The following is a 17,875-nucleotide window of genomic DNA, read 5'->3' on the forward strand; positions in this document are numbered from 1 at the left end:
GGCTAAACGTTACTTGATTTAGAAAAAAAAATAAAAAAAAAAGGTGTTTTTTGCTCTCTCCACATTTTCACTGCCTGCAGCGATGGGCTGTCCTGTGCCGTCTTTCCCGAAAGTAACCGGAGTGCGGCGGCCGCTGCCGGAGCTGGCTCACAGTGCATGGAGAGATGGTGCTGCTGTCTGCGCCAGTTTAGTTCGATCAGAAATCAGGTTTAGGCTACTTGCTCGGTTGCCACAATCAATCAATCAATCAATCAATCAATCAATCAATGTTTTTATTTCTTCCGCAAATAAAAAGGAAGAGGGCTCGAAGAAAAAGTGGAAGTGCCCACTTGAAGAGCTTCGAGCCCCCTATTTTCAAGGTACACGGTGAGAGATCCGAGAAAACGCACACCGTTGTACATTAGAAAGCATAGAAAAAACGCACATTATTATACAATAGAAATCATGTAGATAACATATTCTTACACGACAAAAAAGCTTTCAACGTGTGCTATTTATACTTTTGATATTAATGCCTTTGTTATGAAGGTTGTTAAGTAGGGTAGGCAGGGCATGAAAGAGCATTTGTTCAGTAATTTTCAAGCGGGAGAAATAAACTTTTCAAATTTCATTACTGCGCGTATGGCACTGACATATTAAGGGGGTCAAACCTGCAAGTATGCTCTGAATTTATGCGCGGCGCGGAACGCAGCGCAGCGAGCAGCGCTGCGGAGGCAAGATTGACTAGTACTGCCCTCCATGTGGCGTTCCGAACAAAACATCGCCAAGGCTGACGATGGCATTTTCGTTCAATGCTGTCCTATTGATCTAAATCGACGAACAGCTTCGTCTTTTAGCCGATTAAAACTGCCGGTCATGTAACGCTTTCACTTAAGCACTTTTTAAGTTTATTGTTTTTTTTTTTTTTTTTTTTTCAAGTTATATACATAAAAACCTGACCTGGATTTCGTTTTGATTCCTTAATCCTGCTGATTTCAAGCTCATTTGCTGTTTTGCTCTTCTCTTTCGGTTTTATCCTCTTTTTGTGCGATGGTTATCGCCATGCGGATTATTTCCTTGGCATCCGCGTTACAACCAGAAACCATTTATTTCAGAAGGAAATTAGGATAAAGGTTTCTTTGTTTTTTATTATTAGGCACAGAACACACGCGACTGACTTGGATTATAAAAAACAAGTCCTCTATTTCCGGGAAGTGAGATACCGTTAGTCTGTCGAACACATTGGTTCTAAAATCACGGGAAGTAAGCCGAAATGCCATAATTGATGTCAGTGTACGTTAAAAAACCTCATGGGGTCGAAATTTCCGAAACCCTCCACTACCGCGTCTCTCATAGCCTGGGTCGCTTTGGGACGTCAAACTCCACAAACCAAAAACCGTCATAATTAATGGCATTAGAACTGTTTTTATTTCTTTTTTGTAGTAATAGCAAACATCCGAAGAAAGTATATCAGCCAAACTACCTTAACTTGACACGCCGGCAATGTAAAAACATGATTGTGCGTAGCCAGATTCATCACCGTTAGCAATCAGTGACTGGTACAAATTTCTTGCTGTTAGCAACTGGCTCATTTATGCTACCTCATGCGTATAGCTCTATCTCCAAAGCATGTGCGATGTCGCGTGTAGGCAGCCATCGCTCACGTTAAGAGCGTGCAATTCTTTTTTTTTTTATTTGGTGTTGTGGAACAATGAATGGAATGAAACAATGGAATGAACAATGGAATGAAAAATGAATTAGGATGGGAAACCCTCTCCTCTCGAAGAAGGAAATTTAAACTTAAACTGTTGTACCAAATTTACCACAACAAAACAGGCATTCGAAAGGAAATATACTTACATAGGCCACATTATGTTTCTGCTCGCACAGATCATTGTTTTAAAATTTTGGAATACAGTGCCAGAACTAACATGTATGCCAGTTCCTTTTTTGTTCGATCCATCAGTGAATGGAATCGGCTTTCAAGTCATCAAGTGTGCTCCATAAATGAAGATGTGTTTTTTTCCACTCTGTAACCCCCCCTGCTGTAGCGCCCTCGGGCTAAGCGGGGTAATCATTGAATAAAGAATAAAATAAAGGAACAGTATCCATGTTCAAACGCAGTGGTTGCGAATGCTGATATCTCTAGTTAGCAGTGTTGTCAACCTAGATCGGCTCAAAATCCCTGAAATAATCACCGTAAAAGTTAGGGGGGAAAAAACGCACAATTAGAATTTTGATGAGTAACAAGCCTAACAGCACTAACAAAGTTCCCCATCGTATGAAACGACAGGTGTGCTCTCCGGCATACAGCCAAAAGGGCCGATTTATGCCTTTTTGACACGTTTTTCCCATACTGAGGGCGTGAACAAGTATGTTAGCTTGTGGGTGGATTCAGGTACGTAAAGCTTTTCTTGCTTTTATGAACCGTCTCGGAAGTGCAATCAATACGTCAAATATCTTTCCTTTCTAGCCTGCAGCACGATCTTTTTAGTAGAGAAAAGCAAAGTACGAGTACTTTACACACTGATATAGTTTAGTAGAAATCAGCTTTCGAAGCGTACCATATTACATAAATTTCTTACTCGTCCATACTCGTCGTCCTTTTGCTTGAAATAAACTTCTTAATGGTTAAATATATTTCACCGCATACTACAGTGTTCTTCGTTCAACATTGTTTACCAGCTACCGTTCCAAACGTTGCCATTACTGAAGCCTGCAGCACGTAAGGAAGAATGAAAGTATACGGTTATATATGTGCTGCAAAGGACTCGATGTTTGTTTTATATTACTCTCTCACTGCGACAGACGTCATTGTCGTGTATCAGAGCTCTATTAACCGCTTATACGGGAAGTCACATCTCGCTGAGCGGCAATCGTCACGGAAGTCTTTCTGTTAGGAATGCGGAAGTCAGCAATCAGCAATATTTTAATTTTTGCCCGCAGAGAGTAGTCATTACGCATTCTACATCTTTTATCGGCGTGCACACATCCAAAGAACTGCAGGGAGCAACACACCCCTAAAATAAAAAAAAAAAAAGAAACACAATAAAAACGCTAGATCACAAACGTCCATGAAAAATTATAGATCTAGGGATACATTTCTAGGTTTGGCGTCATTGCTTGTTACTATCAGCTACATTAGGACAAGCTATCGAAACCACTACTACAAGGTGGCATAGCCTAGTTGGCATATTGAATTCGGTATTTTAATAATATTGTATGCTAATCGCTCATGCATTATTTGTATAACAATGCATTCAACAAAATGCATGGAATTAGTATGAATAATGTTTTGTGTGTATGCGTGCGTATGTGCGCGTGCGCGCGCGCACACACACACACACACACACACACACACACACACGCACACACGCACGCGCGCGCACACACACACACACACACACACACACACACACACACACACACACACACACACACACACACACACACACACACACACACACACACACACACACACACACACACACACACACACACACACACACACACACACACACACACACACACACACACACACACACACACACACGAGCGCAGTGCAAAAAAAAGACAGTATTTTGTGAGAATGGCTGGCACGGCTGCTCTGACCACTCGTGCAGAGGTCGGCCTGATATAGAGAGCACTGAAGGAGGGCGGCACGGCTTTAGCGAAAATTGGAAAAGCATTTTAAATACATTTCTTCAGCTACCATGCTTTCAAGTCACTCGCTATTCTTCTTGGACGCATGTGTTTGACAGCTTAGTGCAACCTCGTTGCTCGGAGGTATATGACCGTGTTTGTTATAGTGCAAGCGAACATTGTGTGTTCTGTGGCTAAGAGTTAGTGAATCTTGTTTGCCGTTGGTAAATGAATAGTCTGCCGGTAACGCCAATGCCAAAAAATAATCTCGGAAACTCGAGCTCCACCCGCGGTACGAGAACAAAAAGATGGTTGCTACATGGAGTCGCAACGGTAGCGGTACACTTTTGGCAAAGACGGTACATTGCCCAACCGACGTGTCCACAAGCGCGGCGGCTGGGCCTTTTGCAGTGGTCTTATGTAGCTGCTCGCCAACAGGGCAGCCAGAGCGAGAGACAGACACTGAAGAGGACAAAAGGGGCCATTTTTGATTAGATGTGAAAAGTGCTGACTCTTCGCGCGCGCTCCTCATTTGTGCAGAGTCGCGTTTTCTTCTGCAGAGCAAAGCACAATTGCAGAACCCGCACACTCCTCTTTTTTTTTTTTTTTCGCTTTCGAGCTCGTAGCACGTGCATATAAGAAAACTTTATGCCTATATATGCAGCGATTTTTAAGTAGTGAGCGTGGCGGATGAATCGATGTATATTTTGAGAGCACTGCGCTTTCGTCTTCCAGGTCCTCCATTCGCTGGAAGTTTGAGCTTCGCTTGTGTAGCGATTTTTTTTTTTTTTTTTTGAGATCAAGAGCGAATGAGTCAGGAGTCGACAGAGTTTTTAATTCGCCAAAGCAGAGCCACAGTGTGTGATCGTTAATAAGTGCAATAGAAAATAAATGGGAAAAGTTGTACAAGCGCCCTGCGGTAGCACCTGGTGCGAGAAGCGTGGGAAGACACTAAAGTGGCGAAATCTATCTAGGTAACCGACTTTTTTATGCATAGGCTGCGGTTCTTACTACGTGCAACAAAAACAATGGGTAACGTTTCGATATCATCAGGTAGGATCGAGTTATACCCGCATGGATGGAAAGCCCTGTAAAACGATTCAGGCCTTATAATTTTGTCATTTCAAACGGGAGGAACAGCACGCTGTTTTAGGTGAACTTCGCTTTCTTGGATTCATCGGTAAAACTGACAGTTGGCCTAATTTTGCGCAAGGCTGTGATTCTACTTCTATGCTTTATTGCATATGCAACCCACTGTTCATCTCACAATCACCTGAAGCTTGAAATGTCTGGCAGCTGAAAGAAAACAAAATGCGAAGAATAGAGGATGCTTTTTCTTTAGTTATCTGTTATTTAAATAACCAAATATATGAATACGTATGCAGGCACCTAGAAAGTCATGGTTATTCAAAGACCCGTTTTGACAGTCTGCATGACAATCATGGACCTTTAGCTCAGAAGTCTCCGAAGGCGCCTTCGTCCGGAGACGACTGATATGGGCGAATGCAGTGCTAAAAAAGTGAGGCGGAATTTTACTGTATTTAGTCGTAACTTTGTAAACAATGAGTTACTGGTGGAGAGATCAGGTGAGATAATGGCAGGCGGGTACTTGAGTTCGAACAGGTTGTCGTCAAGGCAGATCTATAAATTATGGTTTTAGTTGCGAATAAATAAATAACAAGGATACGAAGAAGGCGTAAATGATTTTTCTGCACAGCTTTTTTTCTGACTCGCGGTGAAGACAAGCACTAACGTCGCCACAAGAAACCAGCAGACTGTAGATGTGCCCGCCGAAAAAAAAAAAAAAAAAAGAAGAAAAAAAAAACAAATCCTACAGATTATCCCAAGGATGCAGGCTTCAGACACGATGTGTATGTGAACAAAGAACAACTGCAAAAGGACAGAAAAATCTAAACGTGTTAGCCGATTTCTGGTGATTCATTATTTGTCCTCTTTTGATTTGTGAAACACACCGCCCCTGAACGAACATTTTAGGCCTTATAAGAGTCAGTGAGGTCATATATTGATCACGTGTTCCCAGGAACCCATAGAGGTCATGTCAAATACGCGCCGTGTGGGCGCTGCTTCGGCAGCTGTCACGGCTGCAAAGACCGCGGGCATTTTCTGGTGACGTCTGTGGTCGGTGCCACAAGTGACCACAAAAAAAAAAAAAAAAAAAAAAAAAGCGACACTAGGTGCCTAATTTCTGCAGCTTTAATGCAATTTGTGCGGTGCCGTACGAACGAGCTCAATGATGTCATTAGCACTGCAATGAATTTGTCGCAGCTTATTTGTCCTGCACACGGAGAACAAACTTTCGTTGGTAGCAACATTCTTGTACAGCGACAAATAAATTGTCGATATCTTTCAATCGAACGAGACATTTGCACAACATTTTCGCTTACGCAACATTTTAGTTGCGGCGGATCGTCCGTACCGATGTTTCTAGTTGGCACTGCTTGACCCGCGTACTAACGGCTATTTTTCTACTCGTGAACCTAAAATAAAGGCACTGTTGCGCAAAACGTGTTTGATATTACATTTCAATCACCTTCTGAACTGGCGCCTATGAACGCGACCAGGCAATATATTGCCCTAATAGCTGCATTGTAAAAACAGTGATGCCTTGAGGTGAAACGGTATCCAGAACGAGGGAGAAAGTGGTGCACGCTTCTATAAAGGAATATACTTCATGGAAACGAATCCTGTGCGAGGAGATTAAGAAGAAAATAAAAACTGCACTCCCGCTTTAACGCACATGCCAGAGCTACTTTCGAGGCCTTGAGGCTTATGTTTTGTTAGGTTTGTGCTTAGTGTTCGAGACAACTCAATAATATTATGTACGCACCATTGTGGATAACAACTGCCATTTCAAAAGATTTCTATCAGCAGTACGCTAAACTGACAGCGAATTCTCTCTCCACTGGTATAGATTAACAATAATAAGGAACGTCATTCATGCTCTTACGATTTTCTGTCAGCTCAAGCACTTAGAGCCATTTTTGCAACACAGTCTGTTTCGTGGATTAAAACTATACCTCGTCGCTCGCTACGCGAGCGCCCCGAATCTTAAAGTGCTCATATTACGTTTACTAATCGCGGTAGTTTTGGAAGCACTGCTTAGTGTAGCAGATTGGGTTGTGTGGGCCAGCGGCATTATGCAGAGATCGGGAACTGCAGTCGGTGTTCGTGTCTGTGGTCCCGAGTGACCAATTTGGCGGTGAGATGAAATGCAAGATTGCACTGCATGTGGCTACAGACAGAACACTTCGTCGACGTGCACTCACTAAGTTGCTCCTGCGGATCTCTTTCGTACCATAGTCCTGCGATGTCTTCGATCCACGGTTATACTATGCTCGTTTCCGAACGTGCGCGTGGCTCTCAGGCAAAAGTTAAAGCGCGGCTCTTGTAGAAGCGTCTTAAACAAGAAGCATATGTTCTTGGCAAGCGTGCTCGTGTCTGCAGCGCTCCTCTAGCGTATATTTTCGATTTCTTTCTCCATCCCCTTTGACGTTGACACAGTGTGCATTGAGTTGAATTCTGTGGCCTCTTTTCAGACGTGCCCTGATTTCATTTTCCTTATCGCATTTACGCAGAGTGAAGAAGCAGGACTTTCTGCACAGGTACCACGAAGAGAACAAGAACCGCACCGAAGAAAATGGTAATGCTTTAGGTTACTTTTCTTTACGCAGTGGATCAATAACAAGCACTTTCAATGTCTTGATGCTATCTACTTGTGAAAACCTAAAGCAATATGTATAGCTATAATAATGTTTTTTTTTTTTTTTTTCTCAAGTCTACGACCTTTGCCACAAAGTGGCGCTACGCCGCTGTGGCCAGAACTTCATGCGGGCTTTCAACCTGGTGGAATACCTCTCCGGAGCTGATTACTACAACACGCAGTGCACGCTCAGGAAGGTCAGTTGGACAGTTTAATGCATCCTCTTTCTTGGCCGTGTTCAATTATGAGCTTGTGATTTTGGCATGTTCTTATGCGTGTTCTTGTTATATTGAGTAATATTGAACTTCACAAGAGGGGCATGATTAAAACCTACGCTGAGATTAAAATTTACATCACGCAACACTGAAATCAATGGGAAAGGCGGGGGAGGGAAGGGAAGGGAGGTTTCGAACAATAGTGAGGGAGCTATACGTTCACATATTTTAAGATCTGAACTTATGAAAGTCCGTTCTAAATCTCGGTGAGCCGCCGTGAAAATGAAAATCATGAAAATTGTCGAAGTGACTTAAATACGGCTTGACGTGCTCATCGTTCATCGCTCGCTGTACAAGAGTGACTCCAGGGCAATCAGAGGCATTAGTTTTTGTCTCTAATGACCAACTATGATTGTGGCATCTTTTATTTTTCCGGTGGCTGTGTACGGCTTAAAGTTGTCATTCGCAGGACTGTCGTACCGCGAACGATCCAGTGTTAGCTGGTTTGTGATAGCATAGCATAGAGTTCCTTACACTAACTAGAGGGAAAGCTGAGGGCGCTGCACTTCAGCCACCATGGGCGCGCTAAGAATCATGGGCCGGTGTGCTACTTGTTGCGGGACAGTCGGTTTTTCTCGGGTACATGGAGTGGCGTTACTGCGATGTTTCTTTTTCGTCATCCTCATCATTTGAAGGTGCGTACATAGACCGCGAAAGCCATAGTAGCGAAGGCGCAAAAGCAGACGTCGCCAATAAATGGTTTCTGTTTCCCGAAATGCCACTAAAAACTTTCTTAAGTGATTGTACAGCCATAAATATTTTCATAACGTTTTTTTATTTCAAAGTTTGCCTATTAAGTGCGAAATATTGGTATTTGTGCTGCTCAAAACTAAGCCAATAGGAGAAAGGGCCATCGCTTATATTGGATAAATATCACACTGACATGCTGTTTCTCTCTCTCTTTACAATTTATAGTCACAATATTCAATCTTAGGGCATTATTTATGGTAGAACAACGTTTATCTTTGCATTAGTTTTGGTCAAAAGTTGTAGTTCTGCACTCGGTAGCTCACCGGCCCATGATGCTTTGAGCGCCCATGGTGGCTGAACTGGCCGTCTGGAAACTCCATGTAAACGCCCATAGACGGCAGCACAGCTTTCCCTCTAGGTAAGAGTAAGAAACTCTATGTAGCATAGAAATGGAGTTACATTAGAGTTGATAAATTAAAGTGGAGCTCTAACCATTACGTCACCTTAGAGGTGGCCTCATACGGTTAGAGCTTCGAACTCGTATTCGGAATGTGTTGAGTGGTAGGATGCTTTCGAGGGTGGGCGTCCGAGGGTGCACTGATGGGAAGTTGGCTTTACGAACTCAGACACCAGGAGATCAGAACTGAGATAACAGCTAAGAAGGCTACCGGGGCTATGGTATCCTAGTCGTAGGTGGAAGATGTCTTTTATTGGTGGGTGCCTGGCGATTGTCTGTGCGGACGGCACCACCGACGCTACTTACTTTAGGATAGAGCTAAGACCAGTTAACACTATAAAAGCAGCTCATTTTTACTACCAGATCGCAGTCTAGGCTAGCTTATTACGTTAGCACTCGCCACGTCGCAGCGTGATAGATCTAAAAAGAACTTTTCGGAAAACCCTGTGTGCACTTATATACGGCTGAATGCAAGAGGAACAGCGCACAACTATCTGTATGTTCGTAAACCATAAATGCACAGTAATCACATATGTCGCGCGTTGGAGGAATAGTGCGATATTCACTGCTGATCGTCGAAGCGCAAATGTGCCAGAATTCTAGTACTGCAAATCAAAAGATGCTATATTAACAGAGCTGGTGTTTTTCGTTTATATATATAATTCGGACTCGCATCATATTTAACAGTATCCCTGCGCTGCCTCGTGGCAGAGGGGGCTTGCGGACGTTGTGGGAAATGTAGCTACAATGCAGGCGTTTCAACTTTACTAACTGCTGTGAAACACATTTTAAATCATTACCAAGGTTATATTGCCGTCATACGCAGTAATTTTCACCTGTTATTTGCGAGGAAAATGGCTTATACATGACCTGTCTGTTACTTCCTTTTTCCTCGATTATTTTTCATGCAGGCCTTCTTTGCTTGCCTAGACAAGTTGCGCCAAAAGCCATGCCGTAAGCGCCGTGCATCTGGACTGGACGACAAGCGCTTCCGCAAAAAGCTGGCGGACGCTCTGTGGGAGACCAGGGTTTGCGTCCTAGGCATCAAAGACATCGAGGAACTCCCGCCTAAGAAGAAGAATCTCAAATGAATTTGACAAGCTGTCCGACGCGTCTCCGGCAACCAGGGCTGCCGTCCGCCCGGAGCCTGCGCTTGGATATTGTTGTGCTCGACCATCTGTCTCCTCCTTGGTGTCCTTCGCCGTCGTAATGGTTTTGATGCATGTCTGGCCGTAAGCTCTGAAACAGGGTTATTAATAGCGAGGTCACTTTGAAGCTAAGAGTCGTCCCTGTTGCTGTTTGCTCAGCGGTCATTGATTCAAGTGAAAATGTTTTCGACAAGAGGATAAAGACACCCCAAAATATTTATGATGCTCGCGCACGTCAGAAGCTATGCGCTGCTTAAAGGTTTGAAGTTTGGCGGAAGTCATTGTTCCACTTAACTTCGAACTTTTGGGCAATGTAAATTTTAAAGGTCTCGACGTTGCGCCACAGCCTTGTTCAGTAGCTGAACAGGTAGCGAACGAGGTTCAATACTATTCATTGACAATATCACTGCGCTTTCTGGCGTGCTTGACAAATGCACTTCTGTTGGATCAAGCATCAGGCATGTCAGGAGAGTGCCGCACGTTGCCGGCGATACTTGGATGCTTTCTAGTTACAACAATGCGGCATGCCGATCCAGCTGAGGTTCGGTTGTTGTATATTTTAATTATGAACGCGATAGATTTAAGGGTCCCATTGAGCAGAAACCCCCGTGTAGTTGCCGGCGGTATGTCAAGAAAAATACGGATTGATCGAGAAGCTCGTGACGTCACATGGAAGGAAAAGTGAATAAACCGTCAGATAAATTGGGACTATAAGGCCGCAACATATCTCAGACAGCACTTTGACGTTGAAGAACGTTATGTAAAGAATTCAGCTTGAAGGAAAATTGGGATAATTGGACGAGAAACGAACCTGCGACCCTTGGGACACGTGTCAGACACGATACCCCTACGCCGCCAAGGCAGGTTCGTTAAAGGGATATCTTGTGAGCCTTGGTGTTAAAAAAAAAAAAGAAAAAAGAAAATAACGAAACAGTGTTCGCGTCTGCGAAGTGATGTGCAAAAAGGACCAAGGCCGCTGAAGGGATCCTATAAACGCTATCGCGTCATAGCCTTTAAGGCGGAAATTGTGTTCCCTGAATTTATTTTCTGTGGCTACCCAAAAGCACGTTGTACAGGCATCGTGTGTTGATTTTGCCTTATCCCACATCGCTCACGCTTCTCCTTTTCTGTAAATTGCGGAGTCTCCTTTGCAGAAACTGAAACTGCGAGATAAAAGCTGCTACAAGATACATATCTTTGTTTCTGTTCGTGTTTATAAATACCCTAATTCCATGCGTGACTTTATTATTCTCATGCAGATATGTACCACGCCGGCAGACTTCTGTGAATGTCGCAAAAATGGAAAAAAAAAAAAAAAAAGAGCGCGCCACATGAATTTCAGCATTTGATAGCACACGTTTAGTAGGGACGCAAGTGCAGAATATGACTTAGTTCCGAAAAAAAAAATAGAAGAGCGACCAAAAACAAACGAAATGTTATTTATATAAGTAGAATGTTTAGGCAACACCTTATCATGCACGAAGTCAAGATGATATGTTGAGATTTGGCACTGTGCGGCTACGTGCCACAGAAGAGGCTATAGCCTGCCGACCTGCCGCAAAGTTTACAGCTTAAGTCGCAATATATACTTGCCGGCCCAAACTTAACATGTGCGTTTTTATTTCTGCAGTTGTTTTGCTCACAGAACCCAGTTGCGGCGTTGCTTTTTGAGTGCACACAAAAAGCAAATTTAAGCATTAGATGACATACCATTCGAAATGAACATCGAAAAAAACATAATAATTGGAGAAGAAATTAAACGTCACCTTTTTTCCACCCATATTCCCTTTCTGCAATAGCACATAAAAAGTAGACACTCAGGGAGATTCAGAAATACCAGTTCTGGATATATTTCATATTATATTGTGTGCCATATGCGTCCGGCTGAGTGTGCTGGACATATGAAATGTTTAGTGAAACATTTATAAAACGTTTGTCTGAGTGTTGTTAGGTATATATACTGCCTTAGAGCTTGCTTGTCGCTAGCTATAAAATCGGCAAGTGTAAAGAAAAAAAAAAAAACGGCCAATCACTCACTGTGTAAGGGTTAGCGAGTGCAAGGCTATAAAAACCGAATACGCTGCTTTCTTTTTGGTGTGGTTGTTGTAGTAAAAGAAATGAAAACTATCGACGGTCAGTTAAGCCTTCTGACTCGCGGTATGCGGACGGTGTCGCAAAAGGGAAGGGTATTGTTATCAGTATACACACTCACCATTCCTCTTTGTTTCTTATTAGCTGCTACACTGCGACATTATGGTTCTAGAGCTGTTCTTGGCTCGACGTACGCGCCGCTGTTTCCTTTAAGGAAACAGAAGTTGACGTTTTAAAGCAGCTGGAATAAATCTCACGTACAAATGTGCACGCGCTCAGAACACCCGGTTACTGCTGCTATAGTTTACTCGAACTGCAAGCCCTGAGGCCGCTGGTTTCATTGAAGGTATTCAGTAAATAAGGTCAGCACCTACCGAATAGAAGTCGCGCGACAAAGGCAACGCGGCCGAATGGTCCGGCGAGGAGGCGATAAAAGCATCCAGGAGTTGCCTCCATGATGGTTGCTCGCGTGTTGGCAGCGTTGACACCCGCTCGCGGAATAGAATCCCTTCTTCCTAACCCGATAGGAAACGAGACTTGTGCGTACATAAGACCATCCTCTGTCTCTTGTCTCATAGTGATACCTAATGGAGCAACTGCAATGCTGTTGCTTAAAGTGAAAAATACGTATAGTCGCCATTTGTTTCCTCTTTTAGAGTGAACGGCTTGGGGGCGAGTGATATATACGCTGAGGAAGCAAACAGTCTGAAAGAAGAAATATCGAAAGCGAATAGCACCCTTTCGAAGAGAAGGTCCAAAAGAGAAACTGTCACATGCGAGATCCGTAACGCATTCAATGCTTTTTGCGGTATACCCTGTCTTACCAGCACATATATTTTAAATTACATTCACCACTAAATCGCAGTAACGCTGAGTAAGCATAGAATACAGCATTCATGCGGTTATGTATTGCCCTGTGATCCAAGCTGTGAATTCGAATCCCGTTTCACCATGGATTATGTTCTTTACAGCTTGTGCGGCGTCTCTTTCTCTAAGAATTTGACTACACGTCACAAGTTAAGCAAAGCTATTGAAAAAGAACTGTTGTGTGCCATCGATTCCTGGCCGTTGCGTTTTACAATAGTTGCTAAGGTGAGCACTCGCTGGAGTATCCAAGGCGCTGTCGCGGAAATATTGATGGGAATGGTCTTTAACCCTCCAAAGAGTATCAAATCTCTCCCTTTTTTTTCTTTTTTTTTTTAGTGCTTTTCCTGCGCTCACGCCGAGTAGTTAAGACTGTCATAGAAAACCAATGAGGTGCGTTTTTGGCAACAAATATCAGCAAATACACGTGTCCCGAGGGAACATCTACGAATATATATATATATATATATTGATTGTTGTGCAATCTTAGGATATGCGAAAAAAAAAAATGATTTCAATAAAAAACGCGCTGTCCAGAATTTCTGGGCATTAAGTGGCCGATGATAGCATAGGACAGGGTTAGTTGAAGGTCACTGGGTGACGTCCTGCAGTGGGCGTGGTTTGCCAGCTTAGGACGACGATGTATCGGTACAATGTGTTGTTAGTTTCAAAATCTGAAGCGTTATTTTTTTATTTTTTTTTTTTTTCCTTGAGAAACGCTGAGTAATGCGAAGCTACTTACGTACGATCATCAACAATGTGTTGTTAGGTTCGACATCTGGAGCATATTTTTTTTTTTTCTTGAGAAACGCTGAGTAATGCGAAGTTACCTTCGTACGATCACCAAGTTTAAAGAAAAAAGAAAACGGAGAAGACTTGCGCGCCGCACGTAAGCTAGGATTGTTGACAGAATACTTTTCGCGCGAGGAAGGTGATTTAAGCCTGTTCAAAAACAGTGGGTTACTTCTGCGCATGCGAAATATTCACTAAGTTTGAGCGCACGCGAAGAAACGACTGAAAGCGCAATATCTAGAGCGACGCTGTTGCTCCGAGAGTTATTTTCGCGTGCATTTCAGTCCTAAATAAAGTTCGTTACTACTACTACTGCTACTCTGGATCGGGTGTGGATCGAGCGCTTGGAAAAGCCGGCTGCTGAGGGTTCCCGCGAAGCGTCGAAGTCCCCGCAGATATGGTTGTCTCTTCTGGCGTTTCGAAGCTTCGTGATTCGAAGTTGACGTCCGTCTTAAGCGTCTGAAAAAACACCCGCAGGAACCCACTGTGTCAGGTTCTTTCCGATTGGGGGGCATCTGGTTTCATCAAAAGAACTTCCATATTGTCTCGTCTCTCAGCATGTAAAACGAAAGGTGGTTTTCGTACGAGGAAAAGGAATGTGTTGCACTGCGTTTTTTTCCTCTCGCAACTTCGCTTCTGTAAAATAATGTTATGTAAGCGGCGTTGACCATTCCTACACTATCAGAGCCGCAAAGTGAAAAAGGCACGCAGCTCTTAACTGTTGCTGTGATATATTACAACCTATTTTCTCCTCTCCGCATGACGAATGCTGATAATGTTGTTCATTCATACAAGTCAGCTGCGGCAGTGCTTTCAAGTGCTGCGGAGTTTTTGCTGTTGTTTTTGTGTGTTTGTTTTCTGACTCATTTTGCCTTCCCGCAATGTTATGCGATTAAGGATGGTTTTGAATGGTACCTGACTTTCAATTCTTGAGCGTGATCTTATTTATGAAACTGCTTTTTTCTTTTGCCTCTAGTTCGATGTGTATGTTATAAAACTGTACATATAATTTCTTCTTGTGGAGTGAATAAAGTGCTGCATTTTGTTGTGCAGGTAATTTCAAAATCATGTGCCAATTAAAATGAGCATTTACCCTTGATATTTCGCATAACTTTCTAACAATCTGAAGGCCCTCTGACAGGCGTGGCAGCGGTGAGAGGCGTTTTGTTTTTATACTCTATGTGTGTCTGTACTGTTTGTTCGTATGTTTCGGTAGTGTGTAGATGTGTATGAACAGTTCAAGAAGAATAAAACGTCCCCGAATCTACAATTTGTCTTCTCAAAGCTTCGTGCAAGTAGTTAGGGCGCCCGACTGTTGTGCCCAAGGGTAAAGTGTACTGGAAGAGGGCGGGGGGCTTACTCCCCAGCTGAGCCCACGCTAGCAACGGCGCCACAAACGTCAATGAATTTTGTTTCTCCGAGTGGCCGCGTCGCGGCGCTGACGTCAGTCGGCATGACTCCATGCCGACTGCGTTAAAACCTGTGCGCGTGTGCTGTCATCGCGTTTTCCTAAACGTCCTGGTCCTCGCGTTTGGTCTATGAAATTTTGCTTTTCATTAAAATGAAGAAAAGACGGTTGCAGCGAATGTGACGAAGACTTCACGCAGATTTGTTTAGCATGACTCAGTGTCGAAAAAACCATTGTTACGCGTCAAGGAAGATGATGGGTTACGTTCACATCGAGGGTGCCCCAAATATATTTTTTGCAGTCCCGAGAAACGGAGAGTTGCGGAAAGAATCGGAGAAGAATATGCACCGCTGTCCTAGTTGCTCGAAATCTGCTCAGATATTATTATACAAGTCAACGTTACCTTTACCCTCCTAGCCTTCATACAACCAGCTCGGCAGCAAATACATATTTGCATGCAAAAGCATTTCTGTTTGATCATGTCGCTAGCAGATAATACTAGGTAATAGTTCATATTTCAGGTTATGTTGGGCGCCGATACATGAAAATAGGAAGCAAAGTTTGTAGGCATTCCTCACAATGCCATCAACAGGGGATATGATATCCAACTCGCCTGGTTAACACATTTTCTTTAGAAGGGAAAGGAAAGACTGCTGTACCCGTCGAGTCTGCTGTCAGCTTTGCCAGTAATCTTTAAAACATGTTCACTAAATGCTTGAGTTGCCATTAACTGCTGATTGCAACGTCCAGTATGTGCTGACGGTTGTGAAAGCAAGATTGTGGGAAGAGGTTGGCTGCTTAGCTCGCTTGTGCGCGCGTACCTATTTTTATGCCATGATCATCAGCTTTTATATAATCACTCAGCTGCGCTTTTATGTGAAAGCGATAAATTCCAAAGAGATGGGTAAGGGAGTTAAGCAAATCATCTTAAGCTGACCCGTTGCTCATGATATGTGAATGAATAAGTGATTTAAGTGCATATAGTTTGAAATAATTTTGTGAGGTCTGGCAATAATTTACTTTTGCTAGGCCCCTCTTTTCACAGTGCACATATTAATCAGCTAAACAAATGCTAGGAGAGCGTGAAAGAAGGTAAAATAGAAGCGTGCACATTCAGGTTCACTGCACGCTCGATTAGTTGACGCTTATTTAAATTTTGTTATCCAAGAGAACATTCAGGGAATGCTGCATGTGCTAAAAATTTTCGTTGACAACAAGGAACAGCATATATTGTGTGATCCAGTTAAAGCTAAAATCTCTAATGAAAGTGTCGTAAATGGTTCAAAGTACCATCACACTCGCGCGTTGTATTTCTAACTGACGTGCAAGAAGTTAAAAAAAAAAATAAAAGGCTGGATGAGCTCGGGCTGACTACGTGATCGGTATCGTCCCACTTAAAACCACGAAGTGTGCAGCAAGCAAAATTCGACGCAAAAATGTGAAAAAAAAAAAAAATTGATACCAGGTCCTTCCATCAAGCCATACATATCGCTGATTGCATGTCGCGCCACATCTCGCGCTACCTGTGACATCAAGTAACGATAAATAAAGAATGTCATTGAGGATCGATCATGTACCTACAGTCCGTCAGCCGTTCGCTCCATCAAAGTAGGCACAAGAATTAAAGCGACGCGTACCTAACTGCGCGCCGCCGGGCAGCGCCGTAGGCTGGACCAGCAAGAAGCTACAGTAAAATCACTTGTGGCGCCACCTCTCGTACTTGACATTTATGGCGTCAGGGAACGGGCGCCTGTGAGCCCACTGCCCTCTCTTTACCAAGGGCGCGGGATTGAATCCAGGCCGCGGCGGCCGCTCAATGGAGGCGAAAATCAAGGCGTCCGTGTGCTGTCCAGGTGGTCGGAATTTTCAGAGCCCTCCACTACAGCGTCTCTCATAGCCGGAGTCGCTTTGGGACGTTAAACCCCATAAACCAAACCTGAACCAAATTTGTTTTTATACCAAGCGCAACGCCCAAATGGCCTTCCAAGTCGTCCAATTGGTTTGTACTGGTCTGCGCTGATGGTATTTCCATTTGCCATGTTTTCTCAGTGGCTATGAAGTTGTGCCATGTAGATCAATCAATCAATCAATCAATCAATCAATCAATCAATCAATCAATCAATCAATCAATCAATCAATCGATCGATCGATCGTGTAGGCTTGCTGGCTGTCTCTTGCGCCGAAATTCGTGCCGTGAACAAAAGCAACCAAAGCACGCTGTGGCCTTCTACCCCTGTACACGTGCTGCCTATCAAGAACTGAGAAGTACAGCATGCTCAAGCCGGTAGTGATTGTGAGCGCGGTTTCTCATGCATGCTCCTTAGCTTCTGGCAACACAATCGCGCGCTGCGTCACGGCCGGACTTGTGCGGCGAGCGCTCGCTGCAGCTGCTCAAGTCCGGCCGTGGCCGTGTAAAATCATCTAGAGGAGCCTGGTGTTTTCCTTACTTCTTCCATACCGTCTAGAAGCGCATGGTGTCTGCCCTACTTCCATACCATCCCCTTAATAGTTGGCACTGCGTTTTGGACTTTAGGTGGATTCTTTGGGCAAGATCACAACGTATGGACCGGGCCTGCATTCTCCCTGCAGAATTTTCATTTGGAGCCGCAGGACGGGGAGTTTATTAGATTTAAACGGGCAGTTCAGTTGCATGCTCCTGCCTGTACGCGTCGCCATTCAGCCTCCTCCGGTTTGGAGAGTTCATGCCTTGATGTCCCGGTGTCCAGACGAAGCATTTCCCTTTGTCGGGGTAGATTTTGCAGTATTCTGGCGTCCGGGGGCCCAGTGCGACATTTGATGTGATTGCTG

The 17,875-nt window shown here is 43.8% G+C and overlaps 1 protein-coding gene across 1 annotated transcript in view; it reads left to right on the top strand.

Annotated features, from left to right (window-relative positions):
* The window catches only part of LOC146205385 (uncharacterized), a 58,059-nt gene extending 43,138 nt beyond the window's left edge, over positions 1-14,921 (top strand). The window contains exons 3-5 of the mRNA XM_084590053.1: positions 7,218-7,282; positions 7,418-7,539; positions 9,676-14,921. Of these exons, the coding sequence (XP_084446179.1) occupies positions 7,218-7,282; positions 7,418-7,539; positions 9,676-9,855 (367 nt within the window). The 3' untranslated portion in view covers positions 9,856-14,921. The remainder of the gene's footprint in view (positions 1-7,217; positions 7,283-7,417; positions 7,540-9,675) is intronic.
* Positions 14,922-17,875: the final 2,954 nt, after the last annotated feature.

The sequence above is a fragment of the Amblyomma maculatum genome, chromosome 1 (assembly GCF_055883805.1).
Source record: "Amblyomma maculatum isolate TAMU_Amacu chromosome 1, ASM5588380v1, whole genome shotgun sequence".
Taxonomy (NCBI): Eukaryota; Metazoa; Arthropoda; class Arachnida; order Ixodida; family Ixodidae; genus Amblyomma; species Amblyomma maculatum.